This window comes from Saccopteryx bilineata, chromosome 10, assembly GCF_036850765.1.
Source record: "Saccopteryx bilineata isolate mSacBil1 chromosome 10, mSacBil1_pri_phased_curated, whole genome shotgun sequence".
In the NCBI taxonomy this organism is placed as follows: domain Eukaryota; kingdom Metazoa; phylum Chordata; class Mammalia; order Chiroptera; family Emballonuridae; genus Saccopteryx; species Saccopteryx bilineata.
In genome coordinates, this window is record NC_089499.1 from 76755383 (window position 1) to 76770776 (window position 15394).

Consider the following 15394-nt stretch of genomic DNA (forward strand, 5'->3'; position numbering starts at 1 on the left):
GGAAGTAAATTAGGAATAAAGAGATTTGGGTTCTAGCCTAACTTGGTCACAATTTGCTGGCGTAAAATATGTGAGATCTTGAGTTTCTTCATTTGTGGAAAGGGATGATAATAACTGTTTCACTACTTACCTGTGTTAGAAAAGGCAATGTCTGTCTTGCTTGCCCAGCAAAGGGGCAGATTTAGGTGCTTAATAGATATGTGTTGAATAGACTACACAAAATATAAGTGATCATCACTGTTGCTAAAATACATCTTACATATCCTTATTTGGAGAAGGGAAGTTAGCCAAAATTTGTTGTGTTCTCATCCTCTTCTAAACCTGCTACAATTTACTCTATGAAATGAGGTTATTTTATAGCTGAGCAAACTAGGATAAGGGGACATTAATTAATTTGCTTCAAGTCCTACAGTTTGTAGGTGACTAACCAGGATTTAAACTAAGGCTATCTGGTTCAAAACTTTATGCTTTGTCACGTCACTTTCTCTAGGACAAAGACGGCACGCTCTTAGGGGCTTGCTACAACTGCTAATGACCAAACTAAGAGTTTCTATATATCTAGCTAACATTTTGATATGTGTTTGAGATATTTAGCTCCTTGTTCTGTCTCACATCCTCTTCCATGTCCCCTTCCTTTCTCTGTTTGACCATTATGCTTCCTCATGATTCTCGCACAAAGAGATCCCCATGGATCTTGGCTGCACCCCACTATTGTTCTGGGCCTCTTGTCGACTCACTCTGGAGTCTTCATGTCTTTGAGTTTATTTGAGTGCAACAGTGAGATTAGAAGTCAGCTTTTCATCATTTACAAACAAAAGAAAATTCAACCAATGAACAATGGAAAATAGTCTAGACTGCTATTAGTCAAAAAATGCCCGTGAAACTGACAATGACAAAACAGGACAGAAGTAAAAAGATACCCAATATGGGCAAGAAGTGCTGTAATTTTCACTCTTATTCCCAGATGGTAGGAGGACAGTCACCACCTTTATGGAAAGCGTTTTGGAAATGGGTATCCCAGGACTTGAGGGATACCCTCACTGATGCACACAGTTCCTACAGGATCATGGGAAGGCCATTGTGTTTGTTGACATATAAAGAAATGATCTCCCACTTAGTCTCAATCCCAAGGAAATGATCAGAGAAGAAATAAAAAAATTAATGTTTATCCCAGTCTCAATAATAGAACAGTGATTAAATAAATGTATCCATAAGGTATAACATTATAGTCATTAGACCATATTTTAATGAATATTTTTAAATATTTATTTATGTGACAGAGACAGAGAGAGGGACAGATAGGGACAGATAGACAGGAGGGGAAAGAGATGAGAAGCATCAACTCTTTATTGCAGCACCCTAGTTGTTCATAGATTGCTGTCTCATATGTGCCTTCACTGGGGGGGCTACAGAAGACTGAGTGACCCCTTGCTCAAGCCAGCGACTTTGGGCTCAAGCTAGTGAGCCTTACTCAAACCAGATGAGCCCGTGCTCAAGCCGATGGCCTTGGGGTTTCAAACCTAGGTCCTCTGTGTCCCTGTCCAACGCTCTACCCACTGCACCACCACCTGGTCAGGCATGAGTATTTTATAATATGAAAACTGGCTACTATAAAAAGCAAAAAGAATAAACATCTTTGTACAGAGTTTCATCTATTCCTGTTTCCTAGTTTTGTACACGAATAGCTGTTTGGCATCCTTCATTTATTCAACAACATTTCTTACATGTATCCTGTGCGCTAAGCCCTGTGCTAAGTACTGGGTGTACAATATAAACAAACAGTTTCTCTGCTTATGGAACTTACAAATTAAGAGGGTATTTGGCTGTTAAATAATCATATAAATCAATAATTAAAAATCCAATGATTGCTAGGAAAGAAAATTAAATAATATGTTTAAGAGTTTAACAGTAGATCCAAATTTACAACAGGAGATCATGTGACATGCTCTCTGGGAAAGTGGTGTTTAAGCTGAGTCCATAAGAGGTCACCAAGAGAAGAAAGAGTAAGGTGGAAAAAACATGCAACAGCCCTGAGGTAGCCCAATTGGGACACACGTGACATTGGAGCGGATGAAGGGGAGACCATACCAAGGGGCCTGGTGGGCATCCTGTGTGCAACGAGTCAGGTACCACGGGAGGGCTGAGGGAAGGGGCTCGACGCAAACTGTGTGAAACTTCCAGAAGATCACCCTGATCTCAGGTACAGGAGATGGTTTTGTGAGAATAATGATGAGGGAATGAGGAGACCACATTGCAGGGCCCATCAGAGGCTCCTGTCAGCCTGGCACTCTACCGAGGTACTGGTGAGCCAGGCTTTCCTCTGGGGCAACCTAAGACTGTGACACCCACAGACCATGAGTGGGGAAGGGAATTCACCACATACTCCTTTGACCTTCATGACAGGGCTGAGCTCCACCCACCCTTCTATTCAACTTATCTTTAAATACCAGAAGAAATGGGGTTCCTCACCACGCTACCACCCACTACTGCTGAAATCTCATTGTAAAGCCAGGTGTTGGCTCAGACCAAATGAAGCCCCATCTCAAAATCCGGAACTGCACCTTTTAATACCAAGGGATTTCGAAGATGCAGAGAAATATTTACCAGTAGTGACCAAGGAATAGTTTGTAGTAGAACTAATCCATGAGAAAGTTCTCACCCACTTGGTTCCATGCTAAGTCAGTCCTCAGGATTCCTTCAGTGAAGACAGGTGGCAACTTTCTGAGCATCTGTCTTGCATTTGTCTAACAAGTTAATTAACACTTTTTGTCACTCTGGCAGCTTTGGAGGGGAGGAGAGGAGGATGTGTCAACCAACACTGCCTCGGGTTAACCCTGCATCCACCCAGCCCGAGAAGGAGGCAGCTGTGATTAGCATTGTCAAGGCAGAGGTCTCCACACTGACCTTTCTTATCCTGTCCACAGCTGGGGCACCCAGGGTGACTTCTCGACGACCCACGCGTTGCCTGCAGTGAAGGTGAAGCTGTTCACAGAGAGCACCGGCGTCCTGGCCTTGGAGGACAAGGAACTTGGACGAGTAAGCACTCCCCAGCCCAGTGGATAGTAATCACAAGTTGTTCCAAAGAGCGGGTATCCCTGGTCCCAAGAGACAGTGTTGCCAAGAACCGAAAGACCTGGCTTTGCAAGTTAAATCCCAGGCTCCACTCTGCACTGACTGTGCAGCCTGGGGCAAGTCAGTCCTTCACCCTGTCCAAGCCTCAGCTTCCCCTCTTTGACTCTGGTCACCTACAGTGTGCACTAAACAAGGGTCCGATGTGGAGAGTCACTGGCAGGGCAGCTGCAACATCTGCTGGGGAGACGGGCGAGTCAAAAGCCTGAGCACCAGTGAACTGATTTCTTGAATCAATGTCTTGGTAACAAAATCTCCTTGATTTCTCTGGGAAAATACCAAAAATACTTTGAATGTATGTACAAAAAAGACTTAGGATCTAAATTTAATCTTTGAAAAAAAATTAAAAAAAAAATTAAGATCTAGACTCAGTTAATTATAAACAGATTTTTCTACCTCTATTCATAATCAGTGGAAACACTGAAAAGTCAAAACAAAAACTAATCAAGGCTAAAAGCAAAATGTGTAGGACAATTCCTGATTGGAGAGGATTATCTCATTCCTTTTTGGAATGTTTAGTATCCCTGGGACCTGCCCATTCAACACCAACAACGCCCTGCACCAATTATCTTGCAGCCAAAAAGAGTCCCCCACATTTCTGGAGCATCCAGCAAGTGGTACCACTCCCTTTGAGTATCACTGAGATAATAAAGACACTGCTTCTTGCATCTCAGCTATTGACGCTGCACCAAAACTCCAGCAGTATTTTCAGAACATAAGTTAGCTTCCATCACCTCACTCTGCTTAAGTAAAATCTAAACTGTGAAGCATAGCCTACAAAGACAGGTGATCAGTTGAGTGGGCCCACAGCCCATTTGCTGCCACTGTGCCTCAGCATCCTTAGCCAAATTTCAGTTCCTCAAATAAACCAGATTCCTTCCCACCTCACGGGCTTTTTCTGAGCCTGGAGCACTGGCCCCCTTTCAAGTCTTCAAAAGGCGTATTTATAAATGCCCCTCCTTCTAGAGCACCATTGCTGACTGCCCCTCTCCTCCATTTGCTACCACAGCCTCTGCATATGTCCTCCACTGAACTTAGCAACAATGAGAGAAAGAGAATTGACAGAAAGTTTGGCCTCTGTCTCCCCACCCCCCACATGTAAAAGCTCTGTGGAGACAGAGATCTAACCTCTTGTGTTCACCACCCATACTCAATGCCTAGCACACAGGCTTTCAATTAATTTTGATACCAGTTGAATGTGTAATCCCTTCTGAAAGCTATGTGACTTTAGCCAGGATATTTAACCTCTCTGGGCCTCTGATATTTCATCTAGAAGGATAAGAGAATACCCTAAAACAAGCACTCAGGTGCACACACATAGCAACAGCCCCACAGGAACACATTAACCTGCTTTCTCCTTTCTTCCTTTGTTTTTTCACTTCCTTATTCTGGCTTCCATCTATAGAACTGACCTGGGATCATATTACAGGGACCCATGCCACAGATGGAAGGAAAACAAAGAGTTAACAAGGCCAATAGCAAAAAGAGTGCCCCACACACACAAAAGAAGGGGCATGAAAGAAAAGGTGGTTAGCAGTTTCTTCAAGAAATGACAAATATTCACTCTGTCCCTAGGGAAAGAGAAACAGAGAAGGGAAGTAGCCTGCCTTTTATTTTTCTTCAAATTTCTTTTTTCATGAAGAATCGTAGAAGAATCATGAGTCTCAGAGAAGTAGGATGTTAATGTTAGAAGAGACAAGTCCAGAACACTCAACCTGAGTCCTCACAGGGCTCCAGGGGAGCCAGGGGCCCCTTGAAATTGTTTGCAAATTGTATATGTTTCTGTGGTGGGGGGTATGTGCATTTTTCTAACTCCCTAGTTCAAAGCTTTCACCAGCGTCTCAAAGCTGTTCCCACACAAAAACGTTAAAACCACTGGGCTAAACCCTTTCATTTTTTTTTTTTTTACAGGGACAGAGAGAGAGTTAGAGAGAGGAATAGAGAGGGACAGACAGATAGGAATGGAGAGAGATGAGAAGCATCAATCATCAGTTTTTCATTGCGAGACCTTAGCTGTTCATTGATTGCTTTCTCATATGTGCCTTGACCGTGGGCTACAGCAGACTGAGTGACCCCTTGCTCAAGCCAGCGACCTTGGGTCCAAGCTGGTGAGCTTTTGCTCAAACCAGATGAGCCCGCACTCAAGCTGGTGACCTCAGGGTCTTGAACCTGGGTCCTCTGCATCCCAGTCTGACGCTCTATCCACTGCGCCACCGCCTGGTCAGGCAAACCCTTTCATTTTATAGATGGAAAATAACTGATTCCTGAAGACGTCAGCAAACTTGCCCTGAGCCACCCAGTTTGCTGTCCATTTACCACTGGCCAGGCCACTGTCCTAAGGACTTTGTGTGCAGCTCCTCACTGAGGCTTCACCATAACTCTAGTGAGGCAGCTGCAGTTATTATTCCTCCCGTACGGCTGACCATACTCGGTCCCAGAGGCAGTAGCTCACTAAGAATGATGTTGCCTCATCTCCAAGGCCATTTTTCCTACACCATGGTGTCCTAGGCAAAAATAAACCCTCAGCTCTGTGGCCATGATCTTGCCACAGCCCCCACATAGCCATTCTTTCCCTAATAAATCATTCTCTCCTCTATGTATTCCCCCAGATACTGGTTTCAAATTGTTCCCGCTAAAGACACTCTCCAATTGCAGTGGAGCTGGCCAGCCAGGCCCTTATGCCAGCTGGGGCGCCCTCTGCTGGCAACACCTCCACAGGCCACTGCTGCATGACTTAAGCAATCTTTTTTAACATGAAGCCATTCCTGGAGCCCTCAGGAGTGTTTCTACGCTGCAGTTCTTCCCAAATGTAACAGAACATGGCCATGTTCAAAATCCCAGTGCTACGTTCATTCATTCAGTAATATTAACTTGCTCCATCTTTATTATGTTTCATTTTTATTAATCTTTCTAATTAAAAAAATAATGTGTACTGTAAAAAAATTAAAATGGATAGTGAAACTTTCACCTTACCCCAGTATCATTTTCCAAAGAAAAAAAAACCTTGTTTTCAGTTTATTGAATATTCTTCTCCAAATAGTCTATGCATCTACAAGCACAGCATATGTAAACATATATATATATTTTTTAATTTTTTTTAAGAGAGAACACACTAGGAAGTTACTGAATACATATTGTGCTGCACTTTCCTTGAAATGTCAGTGTTTTCAGAGAGTACTCCATAGCAGCCCATACTGACTTCCTTCCTACTTTCATAGCTGCATAGTATTCCATATGGAGATGCATTATAATATATTTAGGTTGTTTCCAGTCTTTGACTGTATAAACAATGCTTTAGCAAATAATCCTTGATTTATTTCTTTGCACATATGTGTGTATATAAATAGGATAAATGTTAAAAATATTTTTCTGAATGAAATTTGAATTTTTATAGGTTGTCCAAATTGTCCCCTGTATTCACCAATATATCCTTCAATTAAAGGCATTGGAGTGACTGTTTTCTCACACCTGTGCCTACACTGCAATATTACTAAATAATTATGCATCAAGTATGAATGTGGGCCCACTGTGTCCTATCATTTGTGCTATGCACAGAGCAAACAGGAATAATAACAGGCAAAAACTCTTATCCTCAAAAAAGTGAAAGGATATAGACATAATATGAGGGTTTGTAGTGCAGTGAGGTAAAGGACAGCTGGGAAGCATATAGCAAGGGTCCACAATCCAGTCTGAGGGCCAGGATGCCTTCCCAGTCCAGGGCCCAGGACAAGGAGGTCGGGTGGGGCAGAGATACAGGGGCTAAGTCTCGGAGGGATCAGCCAGGTAAGGCTCAGGGTGTAACAGTCCCCTGGAAGGCCTGCCTGCATGTCCAGGCAGCTGCAAGCAGCTGGGGCAGGCTGGTGTGCAGCTTGTTGCATGGGGTGTGTTGTGTTCCCATAGCAGTGTCGCCACATCAAAGCCTGGCGCACATGGGCCTTGGCTGAGATGATGAAGTGCTTGATTAGCAGCCTGGAATGTCCAAATGAGGTGTCTGGCCCGCGTGGGGCTCATGTACACCCAGAAGGACCCCAATAATTCAGCAAGGCTGACACATACAAAGGAGTCATCAACCTGTCGGGAGAGTGCGGATGAAGTTGGAGGAGAAATGTAGTGACCTCATCTCCCCGTCCACCCTGGAGATGACGTCTCCCCAGGGAGCCACCACGTGGGGGAAGAAGTCTTTGTAGAGCAGCCAGTAACGAGTAGAGGCCATTTGCATTGGTGAACGGACACCATATTGCCAGTGGGAAGCATGCCCAGAGCCCATATGGTGGGAGGCCTGCTAACGAGCTCCGGGAGCCCAGATCACTGCTCCCACTGCTCTGCCAAATGGGCAGGAGCAGCAGGAGGCCCAGGGCCTTGCCTGCTGCTGCACAGGCCCTGGCTGGGGCTTCTCCTGTCTGCCCCTCCCCTTCCTTGCTTCCTGGCACATTACCCCTACCTCACCTCTCAGGCTAGGAGTTTGGGAGAGAGGGTCAACTTCGCTGGGATCAAGGCACTTCAAGGCTCAGGTCTTGGTATGGAAGGTGAAGGGGTGACACAGGGACAGCATTCTCTGGAAGGAAGGGAGAGGTCCCCATCACCCAATGACACTTCCGGTGTCCTATAGCATATCTAAGCTTGCTAGCACCAGTTAAGTGAATTTATATATTTTATGATAGAATTTCAACAAAATTAACCCTCACACAATGAGCAAATGGCCTACAAAGATTGCTACAGATAGCTCAGATCTGAAGATGGTACTAATATTGCAAGCCTGGCAAATAACATGGAAATGGGGAAGCTGACCCACCAGCCCTGCTCGCAAGAGTTCTGTTCACCCAGGAGACAAGAGTAATCCAGTGTATCAGACAGGATCACAACTCAGTCAAGACATTTGAATTTAGGCCCTGGCCAGTTCTTTCAGTGGGTAGAGCGTTAGCCAGGCATATGGATGTCTGGGTTTAATTTCTGGTCAGGGCACACATGAGAAGCAAGCATCTGCTTCTCCCCCTCCCCGTCCCCCTTCTCTTTCTTTTCCCCTCTCGCAGTCAGTGGCTCGATTGATTCCAGCATCACCCTGGGCACTGAGTATAGCTCAATTGATTCGAGCATTGGCCCCAGAAGGGGGTGGCCTGGTGGATCCCAGTCACGGCACATGCAGGAGTCTGTCTCACTATCTTCCCTTCTCTCACTTAAAAAAATAAAAATTAAAAAAGACATTGTTAAACTCTTTTACTAATATAGGGCATGATTAAAGAGTATTTGAAATACAAGTTTACATCCAGTGTCATTAACGATTAACCTTGCCCTAAATAAAGCCACCATAATTGGCAATATATTTAAAAGATTTTTTGTCTTTAGCCTATCTTTTTAGACTTCTATCTGTGTTTTATAATATATATAATTAATGTTAATACAAAGTAAGCATATAAATAGAATATATATATATGGGTATATTTTTTTACTGATATTTATATATAGGCATACCTCATTTTATTGCATTTTGCAGATATTGCATCATTTTTACAAACTGAAGTTTTGTGGCAAGCCTGTGGCAAGCAAGTCTACTGGGGCCATTTTTTCAACAGGCATATGTTAACAATAAGGTATTTTTTAATTAAGGTCTGTATACCTTTTAGACATAATGCTATTATACACTCAATAGACTGCAGTGTAGTGTAAGCATAACTTTTAGATATACACAGAAACCATAATCTCTGTGTGACTCACTTATTGTGATACTCGCTTTATTGTGGTGGTCTGGAGTTGAACCCGTGATCTCTCTGAGGTGTGCCTGTATTTATATTGATGTATTTTTATATTGACAGTGATACAGTTACAGATATTGGGCTAATTTCTCAAAAATATTTTGCTGACTTAGGGCATGATCAAAAATTTAGCAACCTCGGGTCCAAAGTATCAGGACTTCTTACATTTCAATCATGTCCTAAGACATTGAGAAGACTCTAATTTTGGTTTGTCTTCAACAAACGAGTACAAATTTTTTTAAATCAGAGAGAGAGAATTTAATGGGAAAAAAAGGGTCAGACTCGAAATCAGAAGGGTGAGACAGCAGCACAAGCTAGGAAAGAAAAATGGGTGGAGTTCACTTTTCTACTGTGGTCTTTTCCTGTCTTTGGAGCTCTTGATCCACAGTCACCCAGAAAGCCTCATGCTCTACCCGCTGCACAGGAGTGGAGCTCCGTGATGGCGGAGGAGCCAGCGCAGCATGCGAGAGAACAGAGCGTCCTTGTGGATAGTCTGGGCCCCGCCCATCCCCGCCAGAGGTAGAAGAAACCCAGGAAAGAAGCCGGGCTTCCCCTCGCTGAGAAAATAGATAACTTTGAAAATAGAGCCAGAGCAACAGGCAACAAAGCAGGGTATGCTGCCATTGCGGAAGCAGATCTTAGGAAGCCCCGCTTTTGTTGTGCCTGTATTTAGTTCACGGTCCGGAATTCTCCATACCACTCCGCCGAGTGCATGTTAGCCCAGGTCCAGAGGCTGGCTCACACATTGCTGACCGCTCACAAGTTAAGTCGTGTTTGTGCTTGCATTGGCTATTTCCATTTTGGAAACTCAGGGTCATATAGGATTATAGTATTTGTGACTCTTCACCCTGAGGGTCGAAGTTCGAAAAACAGCACACCCTTCCATATTCTCATGGGGACTCCTTTTCTCCCACTCCTCCAGGCGTGAAACCAAAAAATCGAAGGTACGGTAAACGAAAACAATCACAGTGTCCCGCTGTCTAAACTTGGACTACCTTCTCGCCGCTCGCAGTTTGAACATATAGACCAAGGATATTGTAAAATCTTTCTTCGTAGTGTTCAATCATGTTCAGTTTATTATACGGTCTACCGGAAAGTTCTGTCCGTTTTTGGAATAAAACAAAATACAAATTTTTCTTACCGTCAATAAACTTTATTAAATAATATAATTGCCATTATTATTAATGATTTCTTGCCAGCGTGAGGGCAATTTGTATATCCCATTTTTGAAAAATGTTTTATCTTTTGATGTGAAAAATTGAACCAGTGCTTGTTTGATATCTTCTTCATTTTTTAACTTTTTGCCCTTCAAAAAATTTTGTAAGGACAAACACAAGTGATAGTCGGAGGGTGCTAAGTCCGGGGAATATGGTGGATGTGACAGAATTTCCCAGCCTAGTTCTGCAATTTTTTTGACAAGTCCCCAAAGCAGCATGTGGCCTGGCATTATCATGATGCAATATGATGTTCTTCCTATTGAACATCGCCGGCCTCTTTTCTTGGACTGCTGTCTTTAAATTATCCAGTTGCTGACGATACTTCTCCGAATTGAGCTTTTCGTTTGGTTTTAAAAGCTTATAATGTATTGGTCCTCGAATGTCCCACCACATACACAACATTCTCTTATTCAGAGTCAAATTTGGTTTAGAGGTGGAAGGGCTAGGTTTTTCGGGTTCACAATATGCCCTTTTCCTTACGATGTTTTCATAGGTAGTCCACATTTCAGCCTCAGTTATCATCCGGTTCAAGAAGGGCTTGATTTTGTTCTGAGCAAGCAGATGTGTATATGACGACTCAATCATCCAAATTATTCTTCTGACTTAATTCATGTGGCACCCATCTTTTTTTTTTTTTTTTGCATTTTTCCAAAGCTGGAAACGGGGAGGCAGTCAGATAGACTCCTGCATGCGCCAGACCGGGATCCACCCAGCATGCCCACCAGGGGGCGATGCTCTGCCCCTCTGGGGCATTGCTCTGTTGCATCCAGAGCCATTCTAGCGCCTGAGGCAGAGGCCACAGAGCCATCCTCAGCACCCCGGCCATCTTTGCTCCAATAGAACCTTGGCTACGGGAGGGGAAGAGAGAGACAGAGGGGGAGGTGTGGAAAAGCAGATGGGCACTTCTCCTGTGTGCCCCAGCCGGGAATCAAACCCGGGACTCCTGCACGCCAGGCCAACGCTCTACCACTGAGCCAACCGGCCAGTGTGTGGCACCCATCTTGAATGTTTCCACACCAACCCTATCTTCCAAATATGGTCCGAAATGGTTTGCTGAGATGAATTAAGCCTTGCTGTGATCTCCGATGTTGTTAGAAAAGGATCTTGCTCCAACATGGTCTTAACAACATCGTCATCAATCAAAGATGGTCGCCCAGAACGTCGCTTGTCAGAAAGGTCGAAATCACCTGTTTTGAATTTTTTGAACCATCTTCTGCATGTCCTCAGAAACTGTACCTTCACCAAACACTTTCAATAAATTTCTACATGCTTCTGTAGCATTTCTTCCTTGTTGAAATTCATATCAAATACAGTGGTGTAAATAAACTTTATCAGTAGCCATGGGTACACTATGGCTTCACACATAAGACTGACATGAATCAATTTTGTTTTAGTTAATTTGCTACGTCAGTATGTATATATTAAGTGATAAAAATAGAGAGGCACACATGCGCCAAATAAACATGTGCTTATGTGTCAAAACTTGTGATAGAAACGGACAGAACTTTCCGGTAGACCTGATATATAAAAAGTGACTTTTCTTGATATTTAGGTTTTTATCACAATTATAGTATTACAAAAGTTTCAACCATGACAGATAGTGAAGGTGAAGAACTTTTCAATGAATTATAAGCAGACACTTTATATGATTGCCCAAGTGATTTTGAAATATATTGTAGTGATATAGAAATTGACAGTTTATCAGAAGATAGTAATGAGTTGGCTATTAGACCACCAAAACTACAAAAAAGAAATGTAATAAGATCTGATAGTGAAAGTGATTTTGAAGAAGAGTGAATTGAAAATGATATTACACCAACTTTGGAGGATTATTCAAATATTTAGGGTGTAACTGCTGACCTTAGTGATCCAAGGAGCATCAGATCTGTGGTCACTGGTATAAAAAAAAGATCCAACTAGAACGTTTAAAGGGTGTGTCTCAAAAGGAAAGCGCAGCGAAACCAGATATATTTGCAAAACATGTTGCGTATCATTACCTGTAGGTCATTGCTATACAGTATACCACACCAAAAAAATTACTAAAATATATAATATGTATAAAATATAATATGTAGCAAATATGTACAAAGTTTCATTTAAATTCATTATGTATAAATAAAGTATACTGAAGTTTAGTTAGATTGTTTCACTTTCGTACTCAATTACAAAAAAATAGCCAGTGACATTAGACATCTTTTGCATAAAATTCCCAGTCAACATTAAGATCAATTGAGGACCCGGCACAGAATATTGGGCCCCTTGTCATTAGAAAAAAAGTGTAAAGTTGTGGTTTTGTGGGGTCCTTCAGAAGTCGGGGTCCTTCAGAAGTCGGGGCCCTTCAGAAGTCAGGGTGCAGGGAGTGCACCTGTTGCGCTGATTAAATCCGCCTCTGACCAGGTCCCACGTGGCTCCTGTGAGCTCTTTCATCTCAAACAAAGAAGTAGGTTTAATGGGTTCTTCACTCATAACATCTCTGGTCACGAGAACTGAGAAATCCCAGATCGAACGCCACCTCTGGAGCGCACTGGAGGGAGCAGTCTCCACACGCAGTGACCCTCCCCATCTGTGTCTGCTGCCTTGCTGCCAAGACAGAGTGGGCGAGTGGGCCAGCGTGCAATACGTGCAATACGGTGGAAAGTGCAGGTGAAGTCGGCCCTAGATGTGTGACTGTCCGCAAGTCCCTTTCCTTCTCTAAAGGGCACATTTCTCACTCATCAAATAAGATCCCGCCCATCTTCCCCTGCAGCCTCTGTGCAATTACTCCTTCTGAAATAGAACACCAAAGAATGGAAGAAGAGCGAACTAGAAGTGCCCTCTGATATATAAGGATGCTTCTCCTCTCACACCACCGTCTTCCTATATGAAGAGAATGATGGGTGGGGGACATTCTCTGCTCTGGGTTGCTTTAGTACTTCTGAACTTTGGAAGAGTACAAAGCAGGATCACAGAAAACACAATCCTTCCTTTTATAGAATTAGCCAGGGAGTAAGAGCACACCATTTCTGTCCTTGGGCCTGGCTGCTTGGTAGAAGGCAGACACTGTTGGTAAGCAGAGCCTTGGATTTGAGTCTGGTGGCCAGGCCTCCACTTCAGGCACCTGCCTTCCCTCTGGCTATGCGACCTGGACAATCAACCCTGCTTCTCAGCCACAAAGTTTCTTGTGTATGAAAACATGCCATGACAGTGTTTCTATTTTCTGGCTAAAATGATCATCTTCCCCTCTCCCCCCACCCTGCAGGTTATTCTCCATCCCACCCCGAACAGCCCCAAACAGTCAGAGTGGCACAAAATGACAGTCTCCAAAAACTGCCCCGATCAAGACCTCAAAATCAAACTTGCTGTCCGAATGGATAAACCTCAAAACATGAAGCATTCTGGGTAAGTGTTTCTTCTCTGAGGTGCAATTTTGTACACATCTCCATTTATTTCTAAAATATTTTTTAAATAAAAGAACTGATCTTCAGTGAACCACATGGAAAGAAATATAAAGGATTCGAACGAGGTTATTGCAACTCTTGGTTTGATACCTGCAGTCATTCCTCGGTGTCCAGGGAGGACTAGGTCCGGGACCCTGCCCTCACCCCGCCCTGTGGACAATGGTGTAGCATTGGCATGTAGCCTAGGCACATCCATGTACTTTAAATTATTTCTAGATGACTTATAATTCCTAACACAATGTAAATGCTATGTAATTAGTTGTTATGCTGTTTAGGGAATAATTACAAGAAAAAAGTCTATTTATGTTCAGTACAGACCCAGCCATCTAGGCCTAACTACATGGTACACATCAGCAACAATATATATTTTTAATATATTTTTATCATAGTTGGTTAAATCCCAGGACATGGAACCCATGGATACAAAGAGTTAGCTCTACTGTAAGTTTTCTCTATTCTTAGGATTACTGTATTTGCATTTGTGCTGTCAAGTTAGAGTCTTTCCTTCTCCTGTGGTAGGGTTTCCAGCACAATTCAATACCTTGCTAGAAGCATGCTGTGTGGCTCTGGTATAGGCGGTTTTCTTGGCTTCATCTAGCTTTTCAAAGGTATTCAGACCCTTCAGACTCTATGACATCATTGCTCCCTTGCACCTCCATGAACAAGCACAGACAGGAAGTGTGATTAGTTGCCATAGGTGATCTTCAGTCAATCGACTCACATTGAACCAGTTTTAGTGTATAGTGTTGCATTTAAATAAATGACACAAAAATAGAAAATGTTTGATCAACATCAGTTTCTTAAAAGTTAAGAAGAGTGACCAATTAAATAATTTCAAGTAGGATAAAAAGAATAGGTAAAATACAGTTTTATTTTGCAGATCAATGATTTGTACAGAAAACGTTTATTGACAACTGGGTATATGCTGAGCAATAGCCTGTTCACAACATTGCTTAGACCCCACTGTCTCAGAAAATGTGATCTCATAGGGAGGAGTTGGGCTCTTCTATTCTGGGTAGAGGAACATTCACCCAACAGAAGGAAATGGGTCATTTTTCAAGGATTCTGTAGGCACCACTTGCCAACCAGTGACAATTGTACTTAACCCCTCTGTAAATAGAAATGTCTCATTAATTTTATTGAGGGTGTATATGTTTATAAGAGGGCTTAAGGTGGCAAAACTGATGTGAAACTGAGATTGGGTATATATTAGAGGATTAGGGGATTCAGAACCCCAATACCAAGACTTGGCTGCTGGTTCCATCAGCCTGAAACAGAAGCCCATGAGAGGTCCTGGAGGGTGCGATGAGGGCAGGGAGAGCGCACCGCAGCAGAGGAGCAGAGCACAGCCACATGCAGTCCCAGAGAGAGGAGCAACCCCACTCGGCCTCCAAGAGTGCCTCGGTGCCTTGAAGCTCCAGGGAGCAAAGGGAGGTTCAGGCCAGCTGGGGCACTGGAGCCCTCAGGCATTGGGAGCTCTGGAAGAAGCAAAGGTCTGTCAGGAGCTGGAGACGCAGCACTGCACCTGAGCTCTGGCTTGGATTTGGAAAATGTGCATGGCCTTGTCTGGAGGCCAGACTGTTGGCAGAGTGTGTGGTGGCGCTATGGCTAGCGCTCCTCCTGTGGCCCTGCGGAGGCCGCGGCGCCAGCCAGACCCTGGCTGCACATCCCGTCTTTCTCCGGCCTCTCAGCTTCTCCACAATTAGATGAGTGTCTCACAAAAACATTCCTGAAATGTTTCTAAGGTCAGCTCTTCCTCCTCCTTTTACTCCTGGAATGTATTTCATAAATGTTAAATGGGAATTCTCTCTCATATCTCTTCCTTTCAAGATAAACATCTGGGTTTCCAGACAGATGATTG

The 15394-nt window shown here is 43.5% G+C and overlaps 1 protein-coding gene across 20 annotated transcripts in view; it reads left to right on the forward strand.

The window, feature by feature from the left end:
- The window catches only part of CADPS (calcium dependent secretion activator), a 589311-nt gene that overhangs the window by 367155 nt on the left and 206762 nt on the right, over positions 1-15394 (forward strand). For all 20 annotated transcript variants that reach the window (XM_066244444.1, XM_066244445.1, XM_066244440.1 and 17 more), the window contains exons 7-8: positions 2925-3036; positions 13335-13474. In XM_066244444.1, the coding sequence (XP_066100541.1) occupies positions 2925-3036; positions 13335-13474 (252 nt within the window). The remainder of the gene's footprint in view (positions 1-2924; positions 3037-13334; positions 13475-15394) is intronic.